Genomic DNA, 20,654 nt, shown 5'->3' on the forward strand with positions numbered 1-20,654 from the left:
AGGGTGTTACTAGTGTTATTTGAGCAACCTTGGGAGTTCAATGTACCTAGCAAGGGAAAGTTCCTAAAACTAAGGTGCAATGATTCTTTGAAGAGCATGAAATATCCCATGAGCACCTCCTAACAAGGAGGTGTTTCCACCCTTTTTCAATAGTGATATCATTTGTCTATAATGCTGCTAGTGTTTTAACTTTCTCTACATCATAACTATAAGTGACCCATAGCAAGTATCGAGTAGTAGTATTTTCTCTGCCCCTCCAGAAACCCCAAAAGTTAAATTGTATAAATTAATTTGTACTAAGAGAATAATATAAAATACAAATAGATGATAGAAATTAATCTTATTATCCTTTACTAATTTTTGTCTTATTAACCAACTTAATTCTAATTTTCTTTGATTTTAACATAAAAAGCACGTGATACTAATTAAAAGTGAAAAAATAAATATTACATTACATTTTTAATTGCTACTAAAATAACTAATAAAAAAATGGTACTTAGCTCCGACCAACGCTTGATCCCCGGATCGAAGTGCCTTTGTTTACTATGATTCCTATGAAGGTCTAAGCCTGCTGCCGTCTTCATTTTATTTCAATAACTCCAATCCAAATTTGAAAAATGCTTGCTCGAGCTCGAATTCTTCATCAATCTAACAAATTTAAACATTTTCTATCTGCTTATCTCTTTAATTCAAATTTATCTACCACTTGTTGTAGGAGCAATTCAATTTCTAGTGATATAGCAAACCATTCCATGTTATCTTCATCCTTTTCATTACAAATTAATAAAAGTTTTTCATCTTTAGATTATACTTGTATCAGAGAAGCAATTTTGATGAAATTGCATCTCAAAATCGACAAATATGCGCTGGATGTGGTGTTCTTATGCAGGATTCTGACCCTAAATTGCCTGGATTTTATGTACAACCTACGCCTAAAAGCCCTAATTACAAATCACCCATTAGTCGAAAATTTGTTATTGATGAGATTCAGGCATCTAATTCAGTCAAAAAGGGTATTCTTGATGAGCATGTAGAACCTGAAAACCCTCCCTTGAACCCTAATTTGTTGGTTGTTTGTGCAAGATGTCACTCTTTAAGGCATTATGGTAATGTTAAAGATGCTAGTGTCGAAAACTTGTCGACGGATTTTGATTTTGATCATACTGTTGGTAGGAAGCTTGCTAGTGCTTCTGGGGTTAGGTATGTGGTTTTGTTGGTTGTTGATGCAGTTGATTTTGATGGGTCATTCTTCAAAAAGGTTTCCAAATTGATTTCGTCCACGATTGATGAAAATTCATTGGCCTGAAAGGAAGGAAAGTCTGGAATGTCCCTAGAATTGTGTTGGGTATTATCTAAACTTGATTTGTTACCGAGCTCAGTGTCGCCCACTGATTTGGAGCATTGGATCAGGCAAAGGGCTCGAGAAGGGGGTGCGACTAAGTTGACTAGTGTTCATATGGTTAGTGCGTTGAGGGATTGGGGTGTGAAGAATTTGATTGATGATGTGGTGAGATTGGTTGGGCCAAGAGGTAATGTGTGGGAAATTGGGGCTCAAAATGCTGGAAAATTTCTTTGATTAATGCAATTGAAAAGCATATAACTGGGAAAGTTGCACCTATAACAGAGGCACCTGTACCTGGTACTACATTGGGGATAATAAGGTTGGAAGGAATTCTTCCTGGAAAAGCAAAGTTGCTTAATACACCAGGCCTTCTGCATCCACATCATATAGCTACTAGGTTGACAAAGGAGGAACAGAAGCTTGTGCAGATTAACAAGGAACTGAAGCCAAGGACTTACAGGGTCAAGGTCAGTTTGTATTTACACTATATTTGTGGAGGTTCTTTATATTTTGTATTTTTACATTTTGATGGATCAAGAATCTCTGTGGTAGCTATCTTACAGCGTGTTTTTGCTAATTTCTGCTTCCGTCGAGCAAAACTGGAGTCTATGTTACTCGGATTCTTCATTTGGCTTCACGTACCCGTGTCTGATCCTTGATGCTCGGATATTGGTATAACACTTAGACACTTCGTTTTAGACTTAAAGTTGAATATTTAGACGTATCTAACACTTAAAAACGTACCAGTATTAAACATCAGTACCCGAGTACAAGTAACATAGGTTGGAGTATACTCCTTCTATGTCGCACCAATGATGGAAGAGGACAGAAAGAAAGAATCAATTACACTTTTAGCTGAATATGTAACATTTGGAAAATTAATATTTTAAAATAGAGAATTTAAAATAAATATTTAGAATAACAATTAGCTTGGGTCAAAGTTAGAAGAATTGGAGAATAAGTATAGGGTCTTGAAACTCTTGTATGATTCAATTGAATTCTACAATATATATATATATATATATGGGGGAGAGATCCATTGAGAAGAGGTTGAAAATAAGAAGAGTATGAAGGACTCTACACCTTTGATTTCACTAAAATAAAAAAAATCTATGGTTTCGATTGAGCCAAAAACTCTTAGTAAAAGTAACTGTTACACAGAAGGGTAACTATGAAATAATTTTTAAAATGTTCTTAATTTATAACATAATATCATTTTTTGTATATATAGTTACCAAACAAAATCAAACAAAAATCCTTCTCATTTTAAAATCCTTCTTATTTGATCCCACATCCATATATTTATATATAAAGAATCAGATTCTTTTTCTAATCCCAGCACTTTTCATCATCTCTTTCACACTTCATTTCCCTAAAACCCTAACAATGGTGAAAACCCTTCATCCTCTTCATCGACACTCAATTGTTGTTTCTTTCAGGACAAACATCAATCCGAAAACCACATCAATTCTCAACGGCTCCTATTCCTTTAGGAAAGGGTAATAATCTTTATTCTTTTGTTATTTTGACATCCTTCTGCAAGTTCTATAACATTATGATTACACTTCTTTCCCTCTTTTTATGCAAATGCTAAGACTCTTTTTATATATTATATCCAAATCAGAATTATTTCAAGCATGAGAATTAATCAGTGGATTTCATGATTTTATTATATATACTTGTTTTAACTAGAGTAGAGGAATATTTTAACTTGTGATATTGAATTGGTAGATCTTGAGATTAAAGAAATGTGGGAAATGTGTTAATGGTAGATCTTTTAAAGAATGCAAATGATCCTAGATAGTGTTAGATTCATAAAGTCTTTATTTCTTATTTGATAAGATTAGTAGAGCATGTATAATTATTATGAATTAATGGTAATTGAATGGATGTTGGAGAAAGTTTGTTGAATCTTGAGGACTAGTTTAAATATTATGAAGATTTTGAAAATTGGTGGAGATGTTCTAATGGTAGGTTATATATGAGTTTAAACTCTTTCATTGATTATGTAATAAGAGCCTTGGTTAAACTACGGTCGTAGGAAGAGATGTAATAAGTTATATGTTAGATTAGTTATATCGAACGCTCTTAATGATGATGTGATTTTGTTGTACTTCATATCATCAAGGAAACCCTTCTAGTTGATAGCTGCAAATCAAACTTGAATCCCAGAAATGACATTGTCGGTGAGTAGTAGCAGTCCCTTAAAAAGGGTCTGGCCAGACTACAGTTTTTGAAAATGTTTTATGAAAGTTTGAGAAATTTATATTGTTGAGATAAATTTGTTTATGAATGATTATGCTAATATGATATGGTCAATGGATCGGGCTTACGAGCTGGTCATTGACGGAGTGGTGGGACATTGTCTCCTATTCCCTATATTTGAGGTGAATTGTCATTCAAATATTGACTAGCCTCACCCAAGAGTGACATAGCCTTAGAGCTATGAATGTTCCTTTCAACTAGACTTCCTATGCGCACATAGATCTAGGAAACTGATGTTGCTTTTAAATCTCTGTTTTGAATTACTGTGTTTTCTTGTTTTGGATTGTTACTTCTCATACAGTTTAATCTGATCCTCTGTTGTTTCCATCTTTTAGTTTGTTTACAGATCGGAACCGGTCGGGAATGATGGGTTAACGGAGTTGATTAAAGTTCCAAGGATGTTATATTGAGCTAAGCACGTTAGAATTTTGTAGTTTTGTATTAGGTTTTGGTAATTGTATATTAGTCTTGGACTATATTGGTTATGTTGGACTTTTATAGAGACTTTTATGATTACTTTATGAATTAGATAGGTGTTTGGGATTGAGAATTGAGTTCTTGGGAAGTAAACCCCGTGATGACCTTGTTTATTCAGTTAACGGTAAGTCGGGTTGTTACAGAATCAAATGCTACTAAGTACCAATGGTCAATCAAAAAATCTTTTTTTATCGATAACAAGGTTAAGATTGCGTTCATCTGACCCACAAATTTTGCAATGGATATAGGGATCACTTACTAGAATATTATGGTTGTTGTTGATGATTTTGCAAGGAGATGACTCCTTGCCTTGAATCACTGAAGCCAGAGTAAAAAGTAAGAATAAGAAAGATAATAAGAGAAAATATGAGCAGAATAAGAGTTAAAATCATATAGAGCCAATAGATGAAACTAGGATTGAGAACTTCTTGTATTCATTATCATACACTCTTAAGCTCATACAATTATCTTGATACTATTTTTATTTCTCTCTTCTCTGTTGATAGACTCTTACAAGGCCTTATACAATAACCATTGTTACACATAACACTTTTTAGATTTGTGTTCTAAATTTTATGGGCGTAAAAGCTTGACTTCTCTCACGTTTGATCTTTGCTTATGTGACACTAAATTTGAGTGATGTGTGGCGTGTTACACTGTCACTTTTGGGTGACAGGTGACAACATAAGAAATCTTGCATATTTATCACTATACTTGGTGTTCAAATTGCAGAGTATCGCAAATTAGGGGAATCTTTACGTTAATACGAATTTGATTACATGAACAAAAACTCTACTGAGACAACGTTTGCAACAATGATTATGTTTGGTCCATTAATACTATCTACAACTAATAAAATTAATTCCAATGATCATCTAAGTATATTCTCCCCCTTCATTTATTCATTTGTTGGACACACGATTCATATAGCTGGGCTCCCTCCCTAGGCTTGATGTTGAAGAATTGTCTGTAGACTCTATCTATGTTACCGTGTGGGCTTCTTCTTTACTACCCTTGCATATGGGGAAAACAGAGAATGCTGATAGAATGCTAACTAAACATTTTGGTCAACAATTACAGGTAAATAAACGTAAACCTAAATTCTTTGTTTCATTGGATTGGTTTGTTTGTGTTGGTAATGTAAAACATTGCTGTCGAAATGAAAATGGCAGTCATCCAAATTTAGGGTTTTGCATTTGCATTTGCATTTTTCTTAGAAGTGAAACAAGTCTCACTACAACAATTTGCACATTTAAACAATCCAAAATTAATCAAACTGTAAACTGAATAATCTTTTGCATGACTTTGAAGTCTGATGGTTCCGTCTCATATCATGAAATGAAATATATGGATTGCTAAACATTTACTACATTTGCTTTTTATATGCTTAACTCTTGAGGTAATTTGGTTACCGTATGTGTAATTGGGTCTGGTGTAAGAGATTCGTACTTAATTATCCAAGTCAAATAGGACTTAACAAAGCTGTACCCGACTATAACAACCAAATCTGGACCAAAAATAAACACAGCTCAAAATTTAAAAATGATCAAAGTAATTTTTTTTTTGTACTCGAGTAATGTTTTTTTTGATGATAAGTTGATCAACAATAAACTTGAATATGACTTGACGTGAACGGTTTAGAACTCCAAACCAAATTTTAATCAAATATTAACACCGACTCAAAACGTAAAAGAGATCTGACTAATGTTTAATGTGATAATGATAAGGTAATTTAACAATAGACTTGAGTATGACATGATGTGAATGGTTCAGAAGTCCAAACCAAATTGAACCGAATGACTCATAACCCAAGTTCTAAGTTGAACCCAAATCATATCAACTCAAAAAACTGTTTGGTACCTTTAATCTGAATAACATGAGATTATATTTAGTTTCTTTTTGGGGCATAGACCACAGTCATTCTATCTTATGACTTATCTTGTCTTCAATTCATGTTCTCGTTCAATATCTTTATTCTGTTATACTTTTGCAAGTAATTGGAAATTCAGAACCATCTAAAATTACCCTTTTGGTTCAGTCGCCAGTAGGAGAGGACTGAGTCGAAGAGCTTGGTAGTTGGGTGAGACAGAAGTTTCAGATAACAGGAAATAGTTGGAATTCAAGTTGTATCAATGTTGCTGCTGCAGGTGTCGGGCTGTCGACTGGTTAGCCATTTGCATTAAAGGAGAGGCAACCATCAGTGTTTGGAGTTATGACGGAAAGATGTTCTTCTTCGGAATGCCTTAATTCCTCATAAGGCGCAGCAGTTTGAAGTTTATGAGCAATCACTTATCTTCTTTAGCTAGAGTGCAAATTTATTTAATTTTCCCTTTGATTGAATTAAATGTTTTTTACATAAATATTTCAACTTTGCCACTCCCTCCTTAAAACTCTAAAAAAATAAATTTGCACTCAAACATTAATTAAAGATATTAAATTTGACTACAATAATGTATTTTCTAATCTAAAACTATTCTTTTTTCTTTAAAAAAATAGAGAAAGGTGCAAGTTATTCAAAACATGCGACTTGACCTCGATCTAATGACACGTTTTGTGCAACTTATTTCTTTTTTAAATTTTATTAATTCTTGCTAATAAATTTATGATTAATATTTATTTAATTACTATTTAATATTTGGTCTCACTTTGTAATAAATTGTTTTTAATTATTATTTATTAATGTTATTTATTTCTTATTTAATTAGTTTAATATTATTTTCAAATAATTAATATTTAATATTTAATAAATGATTATGAGCATTATATTTTTAATATTTTTAATTTATTAAATTATTCAATTAATCATATTTAATACTCCCTCCTATTCAGCTTAAATGTCCCATTTGACTTTTCACACTTGCCGAGACAACATTTTAACCCTTAATATCTTAAATTATTCTTAATTAAAAATTATAAAAAGTTGATATTAATAATCCTTGTATTGAGACGAATTAAACAAGATCCCACATGACTATGTTTTAACTTATAGATTAAGAGTAAAATACAAATTAAGAGTGATAAGTGAATAGTGCCAAAAATCAAATGGGACATTTAGGCTGAATAGGAGGTAGTATTTAATTAGAAGTTTATTTTCTGGGGGTAGCTTTAGACTTATTAGACACAACATGTCACCACTAATTGCAAGTATTTCAAACAAGAAAAGTTAATAGTATTTCAAACAATAATATAATTTATCAATTCTCTAATTGATCATTTCAATATTAAGGGCTTGCTTGAATTCTACTAAGAAGTAAGACAGTAAAATTTGTGGAGCAAAATTCCCAACAGAATATAGTAATGGGAGAAATGTGAGTTTTCATTAGTTTGGTAATTTGTTTTCATTAGTTTGGTAATTTTATTCATTAAGAATATAATCTTCTTTCCTTTTCAAACCATCAGAAATTTGATGTAGAATTTTCAATCTTAACTTCTCATATCTACATGTTTTCATCATCATTTCAATTAATCCTTCAAATCAACCAATTAAATTAACATAATTTTCATCATCAGAAGGTTAGTGACAAAGAAGGTTTTCTACGACTTGTTTTTAAAATCCATATTTTATGTTTTAATTCCCTTTCTTTAAAGCTTGCAACAATTAAAATAGTAGAAATTTGAGATTTTTAATGGTGTTTAAAAAAAAAACGGTGGATATTATTATGAGAAGGAAAAAAAGAAGATAGAAAAAGAGCAAGATAAATTGGAATTAATTAAAAAATAAAAAAGAATATTAAATCCTATTTTTGACTTAGTAATTTACTCTATTACTATTTACGGTTATTCTAAATTCTCAACACTCAAATATCTAACATTTAATCCTCCCTTAACTAATACTCTATTTTTTCCAATTTAAAATAAATTCAAATTCCCTAAAACGCACTAGAGTCTGAGAGTCGCCGCCTGAGTCCTGATCAACAGCATTCCATTCCCCATGAATTAGCCGTTGCTGGTGCCGGTGATGATGATCTAGGGTTGTTCTTCATACACTTCTATTCCTTTCTTCTCATGTTTATGTGATGATTAACAAACTTTTTTCTTCTTCTAAGAATCGGTTATTTAGGCTTCTTTACCCAGGTAATCTAAAGTTCACTAATTCTTTAAATCTAATTGCCTATTTTCTTAAACAAGTTCAAGTTTCTAGTTCCTTTTTTTGGGTGCAGATGTTGTATGGAAACGAGAAAGGTTGTTGGGTACCGCCGCAGCCCGTGACGTTCCAATCAATAATGCTACAAGTAGGAAGAGGATCTCTTATTTGGAAAGGAAAGCCATGGCCGAAGCATATATCGATGAGTAAGTTATAATCTTATTTTGTTTTCTGGGGTCTGATTCCATGATGGATTTTGAAATTTATTTATTTTTAATAAGTTCATTAGTCTCCGTTGGTTTCTTGTTTAATTTCGTTGAAAGATGAATTGGGTGTGGTTTTGTGTTTTTCGATTTAAAATAGGTATTTGATCCCTATTACAATGGGTATGTATGGGGAAAACCTTTTTCTGATGGGTGATAATGGCAAGCCTGTAATTACTTATGTCAAAATTGGCTACTTGGGTATGGTTCAGTTTTTAAGCTAAGAAAATGGTACTATTTGATTTCATTTTGGAATGTTATTGTGGAGGGAGTATTTAATGGTTGATAACTTTTTGTTATGGGATAGTCGCATGCCTGAATCTTGTATGTTATAGTGCAAAAATGTGCTTTACGGTAACGGTTGTAAAACAGCTTTTGATGTTGACGCGTATTGTTTTGTGGTTTTCCCTATATTTTGGTTCGCAGTGAGCTCTAAATCCTTATAATACAGCAACACCGTGATGTCGGGGAATTTTCTCTTCTGGGAAGAGTTCTTGATGTATATCGTCCAGGGCCAATGATGCAGAGTAGGAGACTAAGTAGACCATGGCATGGGCTATTTGATAGAAAACCCTATTAATTTCAAATTGGGTAACATAACATATAAAAAGGGTAGCCGAGTTGGTTCAGCTTGCATGCAAAGGTGGTTATTTGTCCATACTTATACTAGTATACTCCCTTGATGATGTGGGCAATATTTTGCATTATGATGTATGCTGACATTAGGTGCTCGAGATATTCACTCTTTGCAATATGAAATGTCTTTTTTCTTTTTGTTTCTCTTTTTCACGCCCATGGAATGCCCTTCATAGGGAATGCCAACCATAGTAGCATTCACACATCCACAACTATTTGTTTGTCTTGCAGTCCTACTGAGTCGGTGCTTGTTAGTCATATCCATGAATTTTACCTTTTTGTGAATCCAGAATTCTGCTCAAGTGTTATTTGTGATTTCGGTGCGTATATGATGACTTGGAATTCCTATTAAATAATGTGCACTTCTTTTTTAATGCAAAATTGCATATCATGTTTGCTATCAAGGGTTAAATAGGAAGTAACCTCTTTTTTGAAGTATAAGATTGCGTATATTTCACCTCTAAACCTAGGTGGGAGTTGTTTAATTATATTGGGATAATGTAATGTTGTAATATAATTTTTAAGCAGCACATAGAGAACTGTTGGAGTCTTTTGAATCTTCTTGATAAAATGCCTTCAGCCATTTTAGTTAGATGTTTTGTTTTAAATAGAGCACAGGTAACACTGTGCTTGTAATTAGCTTTGTCTGGAATATTTTTGCATTGAAACAGAAAATTTTGGAATTATAGCACCTTCAGTCTTCTCCAATCATCTCAAGAGTTGTGCTTGACCCTTTCCGGATAGCATAATTTAGTACTTGAATTTACATTTAGCAATAGACATATATTACCACTTCTCGGTGGCTAATGTAAACACAAAAATCATGGAGGGCAATTTTGTTTTATTATGGTCAGTTTCACATTAGCTGATTTCTATACTAATATGATACTCCTAGTATTAAGACAGGAGTGTATTACTTCATTTGGAGATAAAGGGGTAGTGTTATATTTTATTACAAGATATTAAACCTGTGTTAAACAAAATTGAGAATAGATTTTAATAACTTAAATGGAGCAGTCTAAAACTTGAAATAGCAAAAGGAATGTTGGAGGCAGGAAAATTACAAACTCAATAGGTAAAATCTGAGATAATTTTCTTTCATGAGAGAAATGTTCATTCAATTGATAATACGGCCTAGAGAACTGGTGAATGAGGTTAACTAATTCTGTATGAATTATGTGTCAATGCATATGCGAGAAAAGACTCAAATTTTAGGATATGGTGCATTTAATGTGTACAAGGATGCAAATCTTTTACAGAATCTCTTATCAGCTGTTTCCTAAAGATGTATGGTATTCTTGTATTAATTTATCTGTTTTGAATATGTATACTTAACTTTTTTGTTTTTGAACTTTCGACGTGTTTTGAGCCCAATATATATTATACCTATCATGACCTTTTGTTGTGCTGTCGTTATACAACCATCCTATTTTGTTTTAACTTATCTAGTTAGGTACTACTTCATTTAACAATGTAAAACAACAAGAAATTTAATTGAAATGAAAGCAACTAGCTCATAATGTGTAACACACCGGTCAATACCCATTACCGAAATTGGATATTATGGACACTTCGAGTCTGTCCATTAACTCCCAAAAAACTTATTCCTTATTAAATTCCAAAAGTCCTTATTATTACAAAGGGTGGCTTTTTATATAGCCTCAGCCCCAAGAGACAACTACAAAAATAACAATTAATCTAATTACAAAGGACAAAGACTAATTAATATGAAATGTTGATAATGCCCTTGGACCCTTTGAGCCGATTCATGACATTACCGATCGCCTGAAGTTCCACCTTGCCCTCAAGGTGGATGAAACTTAGCTTTGTATGTATCAGCAATGTCAGATTGAGTGATTTCACCCCTCAAAATTATTTTCAGAAATGTATCAGCGGCCTTTAAAAAAATCAGCCCAGCATATCTTTGAATCGGCAGCACAATACTGTCAATACACTCCAAAATTGCTGAAATCATCAGCAGTCAGGCTGACATCATCCTTTTTTCAAAAAAAATTGGACCTGCTGAATTCCAGGTTCCGATACTCCCTCCTTATCTCTTTCAATTTTCTCTCTTCTCGCAACCAAAAACCCTATAGAAATCAACCTTTCTCTCCCATTTCTTCCACTCGCCGACCACCCACTCTCGGTCCTTGGTGCACCGCCCAGCTTCTCCGGCCAGATCTGCCATCTTCTTGTCGCTGGTGTACCACCACAAAATTCCGTTGACCCCAAAACCAAAAATCCCAAAAATATTATCTTCCTCCTTCAAACCCATGAACCCTAGAAATACCTCAACTTCTCCACAACAATTCCCTAACATTGCAGCTTCCGTCACCATCTTCTTCCTCACGCCAACCACTACTTCGATTGTCGCCCTAATTTTCCGGCGGCCTTAAGCATCGTACATGAACTCCTAAATTCCCCTTTTTTCTCCTCTTTGCTCGATGCTTCCCTTTTCTTGTTTCCATTTTCTCTCTTTCCAGCCCGATTTCCCCAAATAATAGGGCATCACTTTCTTCCTTCGTCCTCCGGCAAACCGTCACCGGTTCCCGGTGAACCGCCCCACCTCGCCGTTGCTTTCCCGGTCCTCCTCCAGACCCACAACACACTTGTGCTACCCTTCTTTTCTTTTTCTTTATTTTTTTTCCCATGGCTTCTTCTTTGTTCTTTATTTTCTTCTTTTCCTAATTCCTCGTATTTTTCTTTCAGTTTTTGTTTTTTTCTTTCAGTTTTAATTTTCTTTTTCTCAAATACCGTCTGTCTTCTTTTCTTTTTCTGACCTTTTCTTCATTTTGCCATAAGGCAGTTTTACCAATTATGCTCAAGCTTCCCTTTATGTTCTCCACTAATCTTGGATCCTCTTCTTGGTTTTTCAAATTCTCTTCCTGAGCTTTAAGTTGAACTTACAGTTATCCAACTCTCTTACCTTCTGTTCCTCATCATCAACCTTTACACTCTCTTCATGGACATCTTTTCTTTCTTTATGAAATACAAATGCCATTAATTCATCTTTCCTTTCTTGATGTACGATGAGGAGTGAATACCCTGTATGACTACATTCATATTCCGAATCAAAATGTTCATCACAAATCTCACAAATCCCTTTTCCTAACTTCTCATAAATTTCATTGGTGGATGGGGGTTTGAATGATTGGATGAAACCATTTTGGACAGCCCTTTGTATCATGTATAAAGGAGAAATTTCAGAACCAAAACCCTCAAGAAACCCATCAAGATCATCTTCTTGATTATTTTTTGGACTTTTGCCATCGTCGGCGATTTTCAGGTCACCGGAATCATACCGCTCTTATACCTTTATCTTTCGAGAGACATTTAATAGTACGAGGTTAAATCTAATTAAAGTAAGATTGAGCATAGACTTTTAACTTTTTAGGGAAAAATAAGAGAGAATAAAAATGATCCATTAGCGGGTTTTATTCTATTTTAACCAATTTTTTTTTCTTGCATTTTTCTCCTTATTTTTTACAATGGAGACAAAATTTTAGTGATAAGCTTTTCATCTTTGTGAAGTGTTTGCCATGTTCCCAGTTTTTACTTTATTAAGAGTTGCTTCACTTGGAGCAAGGACTTGTGTCCTTTTGTAAGTGCAGTTTACAGTTCTAGAATAAACAAGAGATGAGAATGATGGCAGTGATAATAGGGTTATTTGATGGGGCGTAAGGTGGATCCTGTTATAATGGTCAAGGGCGTAAGGCATGGGGCAAGCGTTGGAGTTTGTTCCACAAAGGGAGTACTTGTTTATCTTGATTTGTTGGTGTTTGTATCTATTGAGTCATTCTATTGCTTTTTTGGGCAACACTAGGTCATCTATTTGATATGTATTGGGATTATTTCTTTTTCATAGTTGACAAGCAGGCCAAGGAATAAGATGTCTACACCATTTCCCTGCAGGTATAGGGTGATGAATGCTGGAAAATTTCCAACAATCAAAAATGTACAGAAAAAAATTGGTGGCAGTTACTATCGAATCAAGGCTATTCTTCAGGAGTGTGAATACAATGCCAATGTATCTTCTCTCTCCACTGCAGCGACAAAATCAAGTATTGGGATAACAGCTAAAATGAATGGGATTCCTAACCGTGGAGTTAGTCCTGTCTGTCAAGCGTTGGACGGTAGGATTTCTGTTGAAGACTTTGGCATTTCTGCGGAATTTGATTCAAGCAGTGAAGTGCTGTTGTGTAATAACACTTATCAGAAGATAGTTGTTACATCACATCTGAACAAGGACCATGAGATATCCTCTGGATGTCTTTCTGAGTGTGAGAGAGATGATGATTTGGCACGCCGTGAAAAATGTGACAGGACATCTATTGAAAGAGGTATGAGTGGGAAATGTAACATTCTGGAAACCAAAGAAGTATCAAGTTTGGTGGAGAACACCTTGAAAAACGACTCTTTAACGGCCTTGACAGTGGTAAGATCAAGAATTCAAATTTGCAATTTTGCACGCTCAAATCTTTTGCATATACCTTTTATGTATGGATGGGCTATTAGCACGCCATTCATTTATCTTACCATCTTTTTCGTGAAAATTTATCCTGATATGTAAGAGGTTAAGTGTTGCATTTTTTTGCTATGACAGTGGGCTTTCGTGATATAATCTCTTAATTTTAAAGAACTTTGTAATTCGAGGATTATGAATTTGCTTGGTATAATAGTAAGCAGAAGATCAGATATTGGAGAAGATTTGCATTGGATTGGTGGCATTTGGGTGACTTAGTTTTTTGAATTAGTTAGAGTTTTTATGTAAGTTGGCCCTCTTTTTTAGCTGTATATATTTTGTAAAATTGTTTCCTTGCTCATAGTATAGTAACATATTCTTGTATGCTATTGTTTTTCTCAACTTTTATGCATTATCCTAAGCTAGAAATGATGCCCTGTAACATCTTTTTTATATGTTGTGACATGTTGAAGGTTATTGTTTGCCGTAATATTCCTTTTTTATTGGTGTTATATTGCAGTCAGAGTTTGAATTCTTAGAAAAATTTGATAGACATTTAGGTGTTGCAACATGATTCATTTTCTTGAAATGACTTTTGATCTAGAAAATAGTTTTTCAGCTACTGCAGAACTAAATGAATTAGTGAGGCATGTCAAAGACGGAGAGAGATCTTTTGTGGATGTAATTGACGTCTAAGGATGGTTTGGAGATAAAGATGCCTTAATGAGATTTTCATTGGTAACTGTAACAAGGATAACATTTTTAATTACGTTAGATGATTCATAAGTGAAAAATGTTATATAAGATTGAAATATAGGTGACTTGGTGAGACGTTCATAAAAATATGTAATTGCAAAGGTTAAGAAGGCATTTCATGCTTGCCAAAATGCTTAAAGGAGAGGCACAAGATGAATAAAGACATAGAACTATAGTCCCTTCGTAAAATAATGATACCTTAAATTTGCGAATTTTTTTGTAGGGGTGTATGCCAATAGCCATACCATAAAATCTTTGGGAAAATTGGTTGAGAATTACTTGTATCCCATATGATCGATGGAGCCTTGCAGAATGTAGGGATAGAATACAGGATTTTTCTATGTTTTTCTTTTACTTTGAAAAGGCCTTTCCTTAGAAGATAAGAGAGTTTCTTTAGAGGGTCTTGAGTATGGAAGGGAGGTAATAAAAACATATGATAAAGATTTATGGTGCTAATATTAGTGTGAGAACACTAGGTGGAATCATGTCTCTTGTTTTCAAGGTCAACTGTTACGTCTTGAGTATGGAAGGGATCAGGGATGTAATAAAAACATATGTTAAAGATATATGGTGCTAATATTAGTGTGAGAACACTAGGTGGAATCATGTTGCTTGTTTCAAGGTCAACTGTTGCGTCTTTGCCTCATTGTGAATCAGCTTACCTAGATAATCCAAGGGGACATATCATGCTGTATGATATCAGTTGATATACCCTAATGTTGATTGTTATGAAAAAAGGTGTGATGGGTGGAATATGTTGCTTGAGGTGGAATCATGTTGCTTGTTTCAAGATCAACAATTACGTCTTTGCCTCATTCTGGATCAGCTTGCCTAGATAATCCAAGGTGACATGTCATGCTATATGTTATCAGTTGATATACCTTAATGTTGATTGTTATGAAAAAGGTGTGATGGGTTATGGCAGATTTTATGTGGGGAGACGATTTAAAATCAAAGATTTTGCAGATTCGCTAACTAAATTAAGTTACCTTCGAATATGAATTTGAAGAAGTTAGGTATGTGTGACCTGATGTTGAAACCAAGATTGAAATGCATTACTTAAGGATAGTGTTTTTGGAATCAATGATGCATGACATTGTTCACCACTCATCAGTATTATGGTTGGTTTGAGTAGAAAAATGGGTCAACTGTCAAGAGGTTATAATAATTAATACATTCCATTTTAATTTAAAGACAAATTCTACTGAGGGTAGAGTGTTAGCCGCTTGAGGAAACAAAATCCAAATTTGAATGGTGGTTGAAACCAAGGTGTTTCTTTGAATCTGTCGCTATTTTAGAAGAATTATAATGATCAAGATTGAAGTGAAGTGAGATAAGGAGTGCTTTACTTATGTGGAGAACTTGAGAAAGTAGACACTAAGTGGTTTGGGCATGATTTGAAAGCGTTTAAATTACTTGAATGCAGAGTGAGGAATTTGGCAATATTTTGAAATGAAACATAACAGGAAAAAGGCAGGCCCATGATGAGTATGAACCTTAAAGGAGAATATAAGGCAATACTTGGTTGATTTAGTGTGATGTGCAACTTAGTTGTTAGTTTTCTGCTTTGGTTGTCTATTTAATTTGTATTCGTTTTGCCTTGCATTTGAAAGGGGATGAGTTCAATCCTCCCTGGAAGGTGGGGATTTGGTAAATGCTGATGCAATTATATACTCACTTTGGCTTGTTTGTGGTTTCTATGTGATTGTTTTGCCACCTGTTTGGAGGTTTCACTTGCACTTTCTTGATTTTCTGGTTATAAAATTTTATTCTAATTGCCAAAAGAAATATAAAGGCTGAACATTAGAAAGAAAATAACTAAGGAAATAAATATTTATAATATAATTCTGGAATATCCAAGAACTTAAGAATTATATCCAATTTTTCCTTGACAAACAAACTCCAATATGCATTTGAACAAGATGGCTTATCCCATCTTATTTGATAGTTGGTTGTGATTGCTGTTTATCATTGTCGCTTGCTAGTTTTTTTTGAATTTCTTTAATAAGATGGCATGTCTCATCTTAATTTTTATTTACAACCTTCTGTGTGCAGGATAATTCTGAAGTACCAGCAAAGCCAGGTCACCATTCTGAAGTTACTAGCATTTCAAGACCCTTGGAGCCTGAAGAAATAAATGAGGTTGCTGATCAAACTTTTCATTCTGTTGAATTCATGAGGTACCTAACTTGTAGTTCTAATCTGGTATCAGTAAACAATACTGGTAATCAACTTTGTGACGAAGTTCTGTTTTATTTTGAAGAGGTTGAAAAGAAAATAGAAGGGGAGGAGGGGGGGGGGGGGGGGGGGGGGGGGCAAGGAGAGAGAATAAATTATCTTGAAAAATCACGTCTGAAAACCATAAAACTGCCTCCTCCGATGGTAATAGGAATTTTTTTTTTGCATGTTTGGTAATACAATTGCCATGGTTGGGTCATTTAAGTAACAAAGACCGAAATACATTACAGAAAGATATGTCAATTGGAAATGAAAGCGGAAAAATACAGTTAAAGTACCACTTGCCAAAATCAATATAAGTGGCCATTCTCTGTAGCCCTGACTTCTAAAACATGCAGATAGAGAATTAGCTAAAAAGTTCATGCTTGGCAGCATTTGGACAGCTTAAGATTTTAGCTTGTTGCCTACTTTTGCTCTTTCTGCTTAACTGTCAGCCTTCATGATGAATGAGTTTGAGAATTCTTGAGAAGTAAAGAAAATCAAACAGTTTATGCGTCAATCTGTTTGCCCCTTCGCTGCCTGTTCTAGATTGGGTAAGCTGCTATGTTCAGAATGGTGCCTAATCTGAAATGTCTGAAAATAAAACTGCATGAGATACTGAAAACTTGGTAATCCTATTTTTGACCTGAATCAAAATTGATGGTACAAACCTAGACACCTACATTGCTTATATTTGAATTTTCATAATATGCTAATTAACAACTAATTTGAGTGTCACTTCAACTGGTATTGGTTAAAATGCTCTCAATAATCTTCCATTAACAAATTAGACCCTTATTCAAGTAAAAACCAAAACCAAGTTGACCTACTTTCATTTGTGATGGTGAGTTTCATTTCAGATCTTTTCCATTGAATAATTTAAAAGAGTTTTCAGGATTCATTTCCTAATGGTTAGTGTGTAGTCAATTTTGTTTAACAGGGTCATTGATGAAAAGTATTGAACAAGATTGCCATGATTGTTTAATTGAGTCGATGTCATGATTAGCTCTTCTATATTTCATGCTGTAATTCTTTCTGCAAACTTTTCTAATGTTGGAGCTGACATACTGGCCATGAAGTAATTTTCTGTGTTATTTTTCTGGAGGTGCAGGTCGATGCATGTTCGAGAAGCCTCAACTGCGAATGGCATGGATAAGCAAGGTTGTGGCTCTTACTATAGTGATAGTGCTATTATTCAGGAGTTAGATAACTCAAACGCGGGAGCTGAAGTGAATAAAATTTCAGAAGTTGAAATGACCTTGAACTGTCAAGTTAAAGTAGGTGCGAATGCTACTGTGGATGAATATCGAGTGTTAGATAATGTTTCCAACCACCAAAAGGAGGTGGATGGGTATACTTGTCAAAAGATGATAGATGCACCAATCTTAATCATTGACAAAGATCTTTGCAGAAGTGAGGGAGTAGTTAACTTAGAATCGAAGAGGGGGCATAACGAAACATCTAGCAATCTGGTTGATATTAGTGAACTTAATAGATCTCCAGAGAGTAGAGAACTATCAGAAAAAACAAGTTTGGTGAAAGAAACTTCAGCATCTACGAATTTAGAAGCCTTAGCAACTGTGAGTTTCACAATTAGTGTATTAACATTTTATTTCTTTTTTTGAAAATCTTGCTAGCAAATGTGTTGGGATTGAGGCTTTTGCATTTTTGTGTGCACACTTGTTGACTTCTGATGTATACTGAATCCATTTTCGACTAGCTAGATTTAGCATTTCTTCTCCCTTGTTTTATAATTGCTTCTACGTTCTTGATGGAGCCAAGATCTGTATCTCTTTGCTTTCGGATTATAATGAAATGTAGTAAAATGGCTGCATGCATTTGACCTCTCAAACACTGTTTAGGACCATAGGTGGGAGCTTAGGTGTGAGGCATTTAATGGAATTGGAAGTTGTTTTAAAAAAGTGTATCAATGATTTTAGAGGGAAGTAAAAATTCCTTTATATCTTTCCATATTTGAACCAAGACCTTTTGTAAATGATGGACCTATTCGAGGTCATCTTATATTTTGTATTTCTATTTCCGTTCTCAGTCTTCAAATGTAGCATGTGCGTCTTTTCATTAAAATTCGTGTTTCTTTTAAAAATATGTATCTTGGGATGAGGAAGAAATCTGTGTCTCAAGTCTGCAGAGAAGTAGGATGTAGTGGCTATGTTTTCCTTGTTAGGTTCATCCAAAGCTTGTAAGGTTTAGTGAATTTTATTTATTCACTATTTTACTATGGTTGGGTGTGACAATGAGGTGGGGGTCCATGTAACTGTAAACTTTGTTTTGTAGACCTGCTCTTTATTAGTTTCAGTTGCCTGTCTAATTTTGAAGATGACTTTGATAAATTGGAAGTTTATGTTAATTTCACTTATTGAACGTGCCTTTGCTGTTTTTGAAGTGTCTCTGTTTTGCACTGTTTCAGGAGGGTTGTGAATTTTCTGCAACCTCAAATCATCCTTTTGAAGTTCCTTGTACATTGGAAAACTCAAATATTAATGAAACAGATGTCGCTTCCGCTCAAGACTCAAATTTGGGTGAAATCTCAAGGTAAGGTCATGCAACACATATCATTGTGATTTTTTTTCGGAAATGGCATATAGGCGGTTGAAGTTTCTGTTCCACAATAAGCAGTATTGTTTATGTTTTAACAAAGTGAGACTCACTACAGACTCTTGTGCTGCTTCTTTAGCTGTTACCATTCTTTATCATTGTCATTTCACATGATTGTGAAGCACACGTGTCAACGAGAACGCCTATCTAAAAGTGATTTTACTGGTTCATTCCTGTTAACCACCCTGTGCGCACAGCTGTCAAAAGTAACTGTTATCTCATTCACGACGAGAAAAGAGTCCCTTTTTACTTTGTGATTTTTCTTGCTGCTTGGACATGGGTACGAAACTTAGACGCTTTATTTTGGACCAATAATATCGTATCTTTTTATAATACAGTCAAGTTGGATACTCGGATGCCTACCAGTGTCGAACATGAGTTCCCAAATCCATGCAACAGAGGTTAGGCTATGAGAGTGGCAGCACTTGGTGGGGGAGATGAGAAACACTTGAGAAGGTTGTGCGGCATGGGCCATAGTATTTACGATGGTAAGAAGAGGGATTGTAACTCTGATTTTCCATGGATGGAGCAAAAGCAGGTAAAGGACAAGTGTTCGGGAACAGAAAGAGGAGAGCATAGCGGGAGAGAGCGAGGAAGCATGAGTTGTGGTAGAACCGTGGAAGTGAATGGGCGTTTTATTATTGCCTTAGGTTTTGTATGTCTCCGCTGTTTTGAGTGGCTTACCCTGTATTATTATTAGATTCAGTATACATTGATGTTTGACTGGGTTTATTGGTTTTCAGGGAAACTACGGCACAGAAAACCCAAGATCAGAAGCTGCAAGAATCATCATTATGGGGCAACCTGAAGAGTTTAGCAAACAATATGATCAACTTTTGGCGGAAAACTTGAATTACGTTTTTGATAGAGACCAACAAGATTGTATAGATATTATCAAATGTTCGCACTTGTATTTATAGTTATTGTTTTAAGTAGTTAGACGGAGCATATCCTTGATGGGATTAGATCACCGAGGTGCTTTTACCTCTTCTAGGATTGAGTTGGAAACAGGTTTGCCATCAGTTTTGGTTTTGCATTTATTAATTAAATTGGAGATACCGATTAAGATTGGTTAAGCAGATGAACCGTACCTTTTGTTTGATCCAGGAGAAATATACGTTGTGCCCATGTACAAAACTTGAACATCATTACGATTAAAAGCTCACATATTTAAGTCTTACGGTAAAAATTCAACAGAACACAAGGGTATATCAACATAAACCTTATGTGGTTTACTTTGGTTGTCATTGATTTCTAGTTATGATGTGTTACTCCATCAATTAAGGCCGTTATCTTTCTTTCTATTTGCAAATTTCTTGTTGACATACTTTATTTTCTATTATACCTCGCAATGTCTTTTTTTTTTGGTTTTTACTTTACACTCCATTGTCTATACTTTATCTTACTAATTTTCGAGTTTCTTTTGTAAATGATTATTGGTTGATTTGAAATTATTGAGTTGGTGCAACTAGCTGAAATTTTTAGTTAATTTGTTAACCCTTACATCAACTATTTAAGCTAATAGACGTTTAGTAA

At 34.3% G+C, this 20,654-nt stretch overlaps 1 protein-coding gene and 1 pseudogene across 4 annotated transcripts; both read left to right on the forward strand.

Annotated features, from left to right (window-relative positions):
- Positions 1–481: 481 nt before the first annotated feature.
- Positions 482–6,652, forward strand: LOC130815705 (GTP-binding protein BRASSINAZOLE INSENSITIVE PALE GREEN 2, chloroplastic-like; annotated as a pseudogene).
- A 1,265-nt stretch (positions 6,653–7,917) lies between these two features.
- On the forward strand, positions 7,918–20,317 carry LOC130816133 (uncharacterized). Of its 4 annotated transcripts, none has more exons than XR_009042710.1 (8): positions 7,918–8,158; positions 8,245–8,374; positions 12,980–13,502; positions 16,341–16,465; positions 17,608–18,082; positions 18,931–19,055; positions 19,457–19,773; positions 19,862–20,317. XR_009042710.1 is itself a non-coding variant. In XM_057682771.1 (7 exons), the coding sequence occupies exons 1-7, from the start codon at positions 8,101–8,103 to the stop codon at positions 19,968–19,970; spliced, it is 1,545 nt and encodes a 514-aa protein (XP_057538754.1). In that variant the 5' UTR covers positions 7,918–8,100; the 3' UTR covers positions 19,971–20,317. The 4 variants fall into 4 exon arrangements, 2 of the variants coding, with proteins under 2 accessions (XP_057538754.1, XP_057538755.1); XR_009042711.1 differs by having other exon boundaries at positions 17,614–18,082; XM_057682771.1 differs by lacking the exon at positions 19,457–19,773.
- The last annotated feature ends 337 nt before the right edge of the window (positions 20,318–20,654 follow it).

The sequence above is a fragment of the Amaranthus tricolor genome, chromosome 6, assembly GCF_026212465.1.
Source record: "Amaranthus tricolor cultivar Red isolate AtriRed21 chromosome 6, ASM2621246v1, whole genome shotgun sequence".
Lineage (NCBI taxonomy): Eukaryota > Viridiplantae > Streptophyta > Magnoliopsida > Caryophyllales > Amaranthaceae > Amaranthus > Amaranthus tricolor.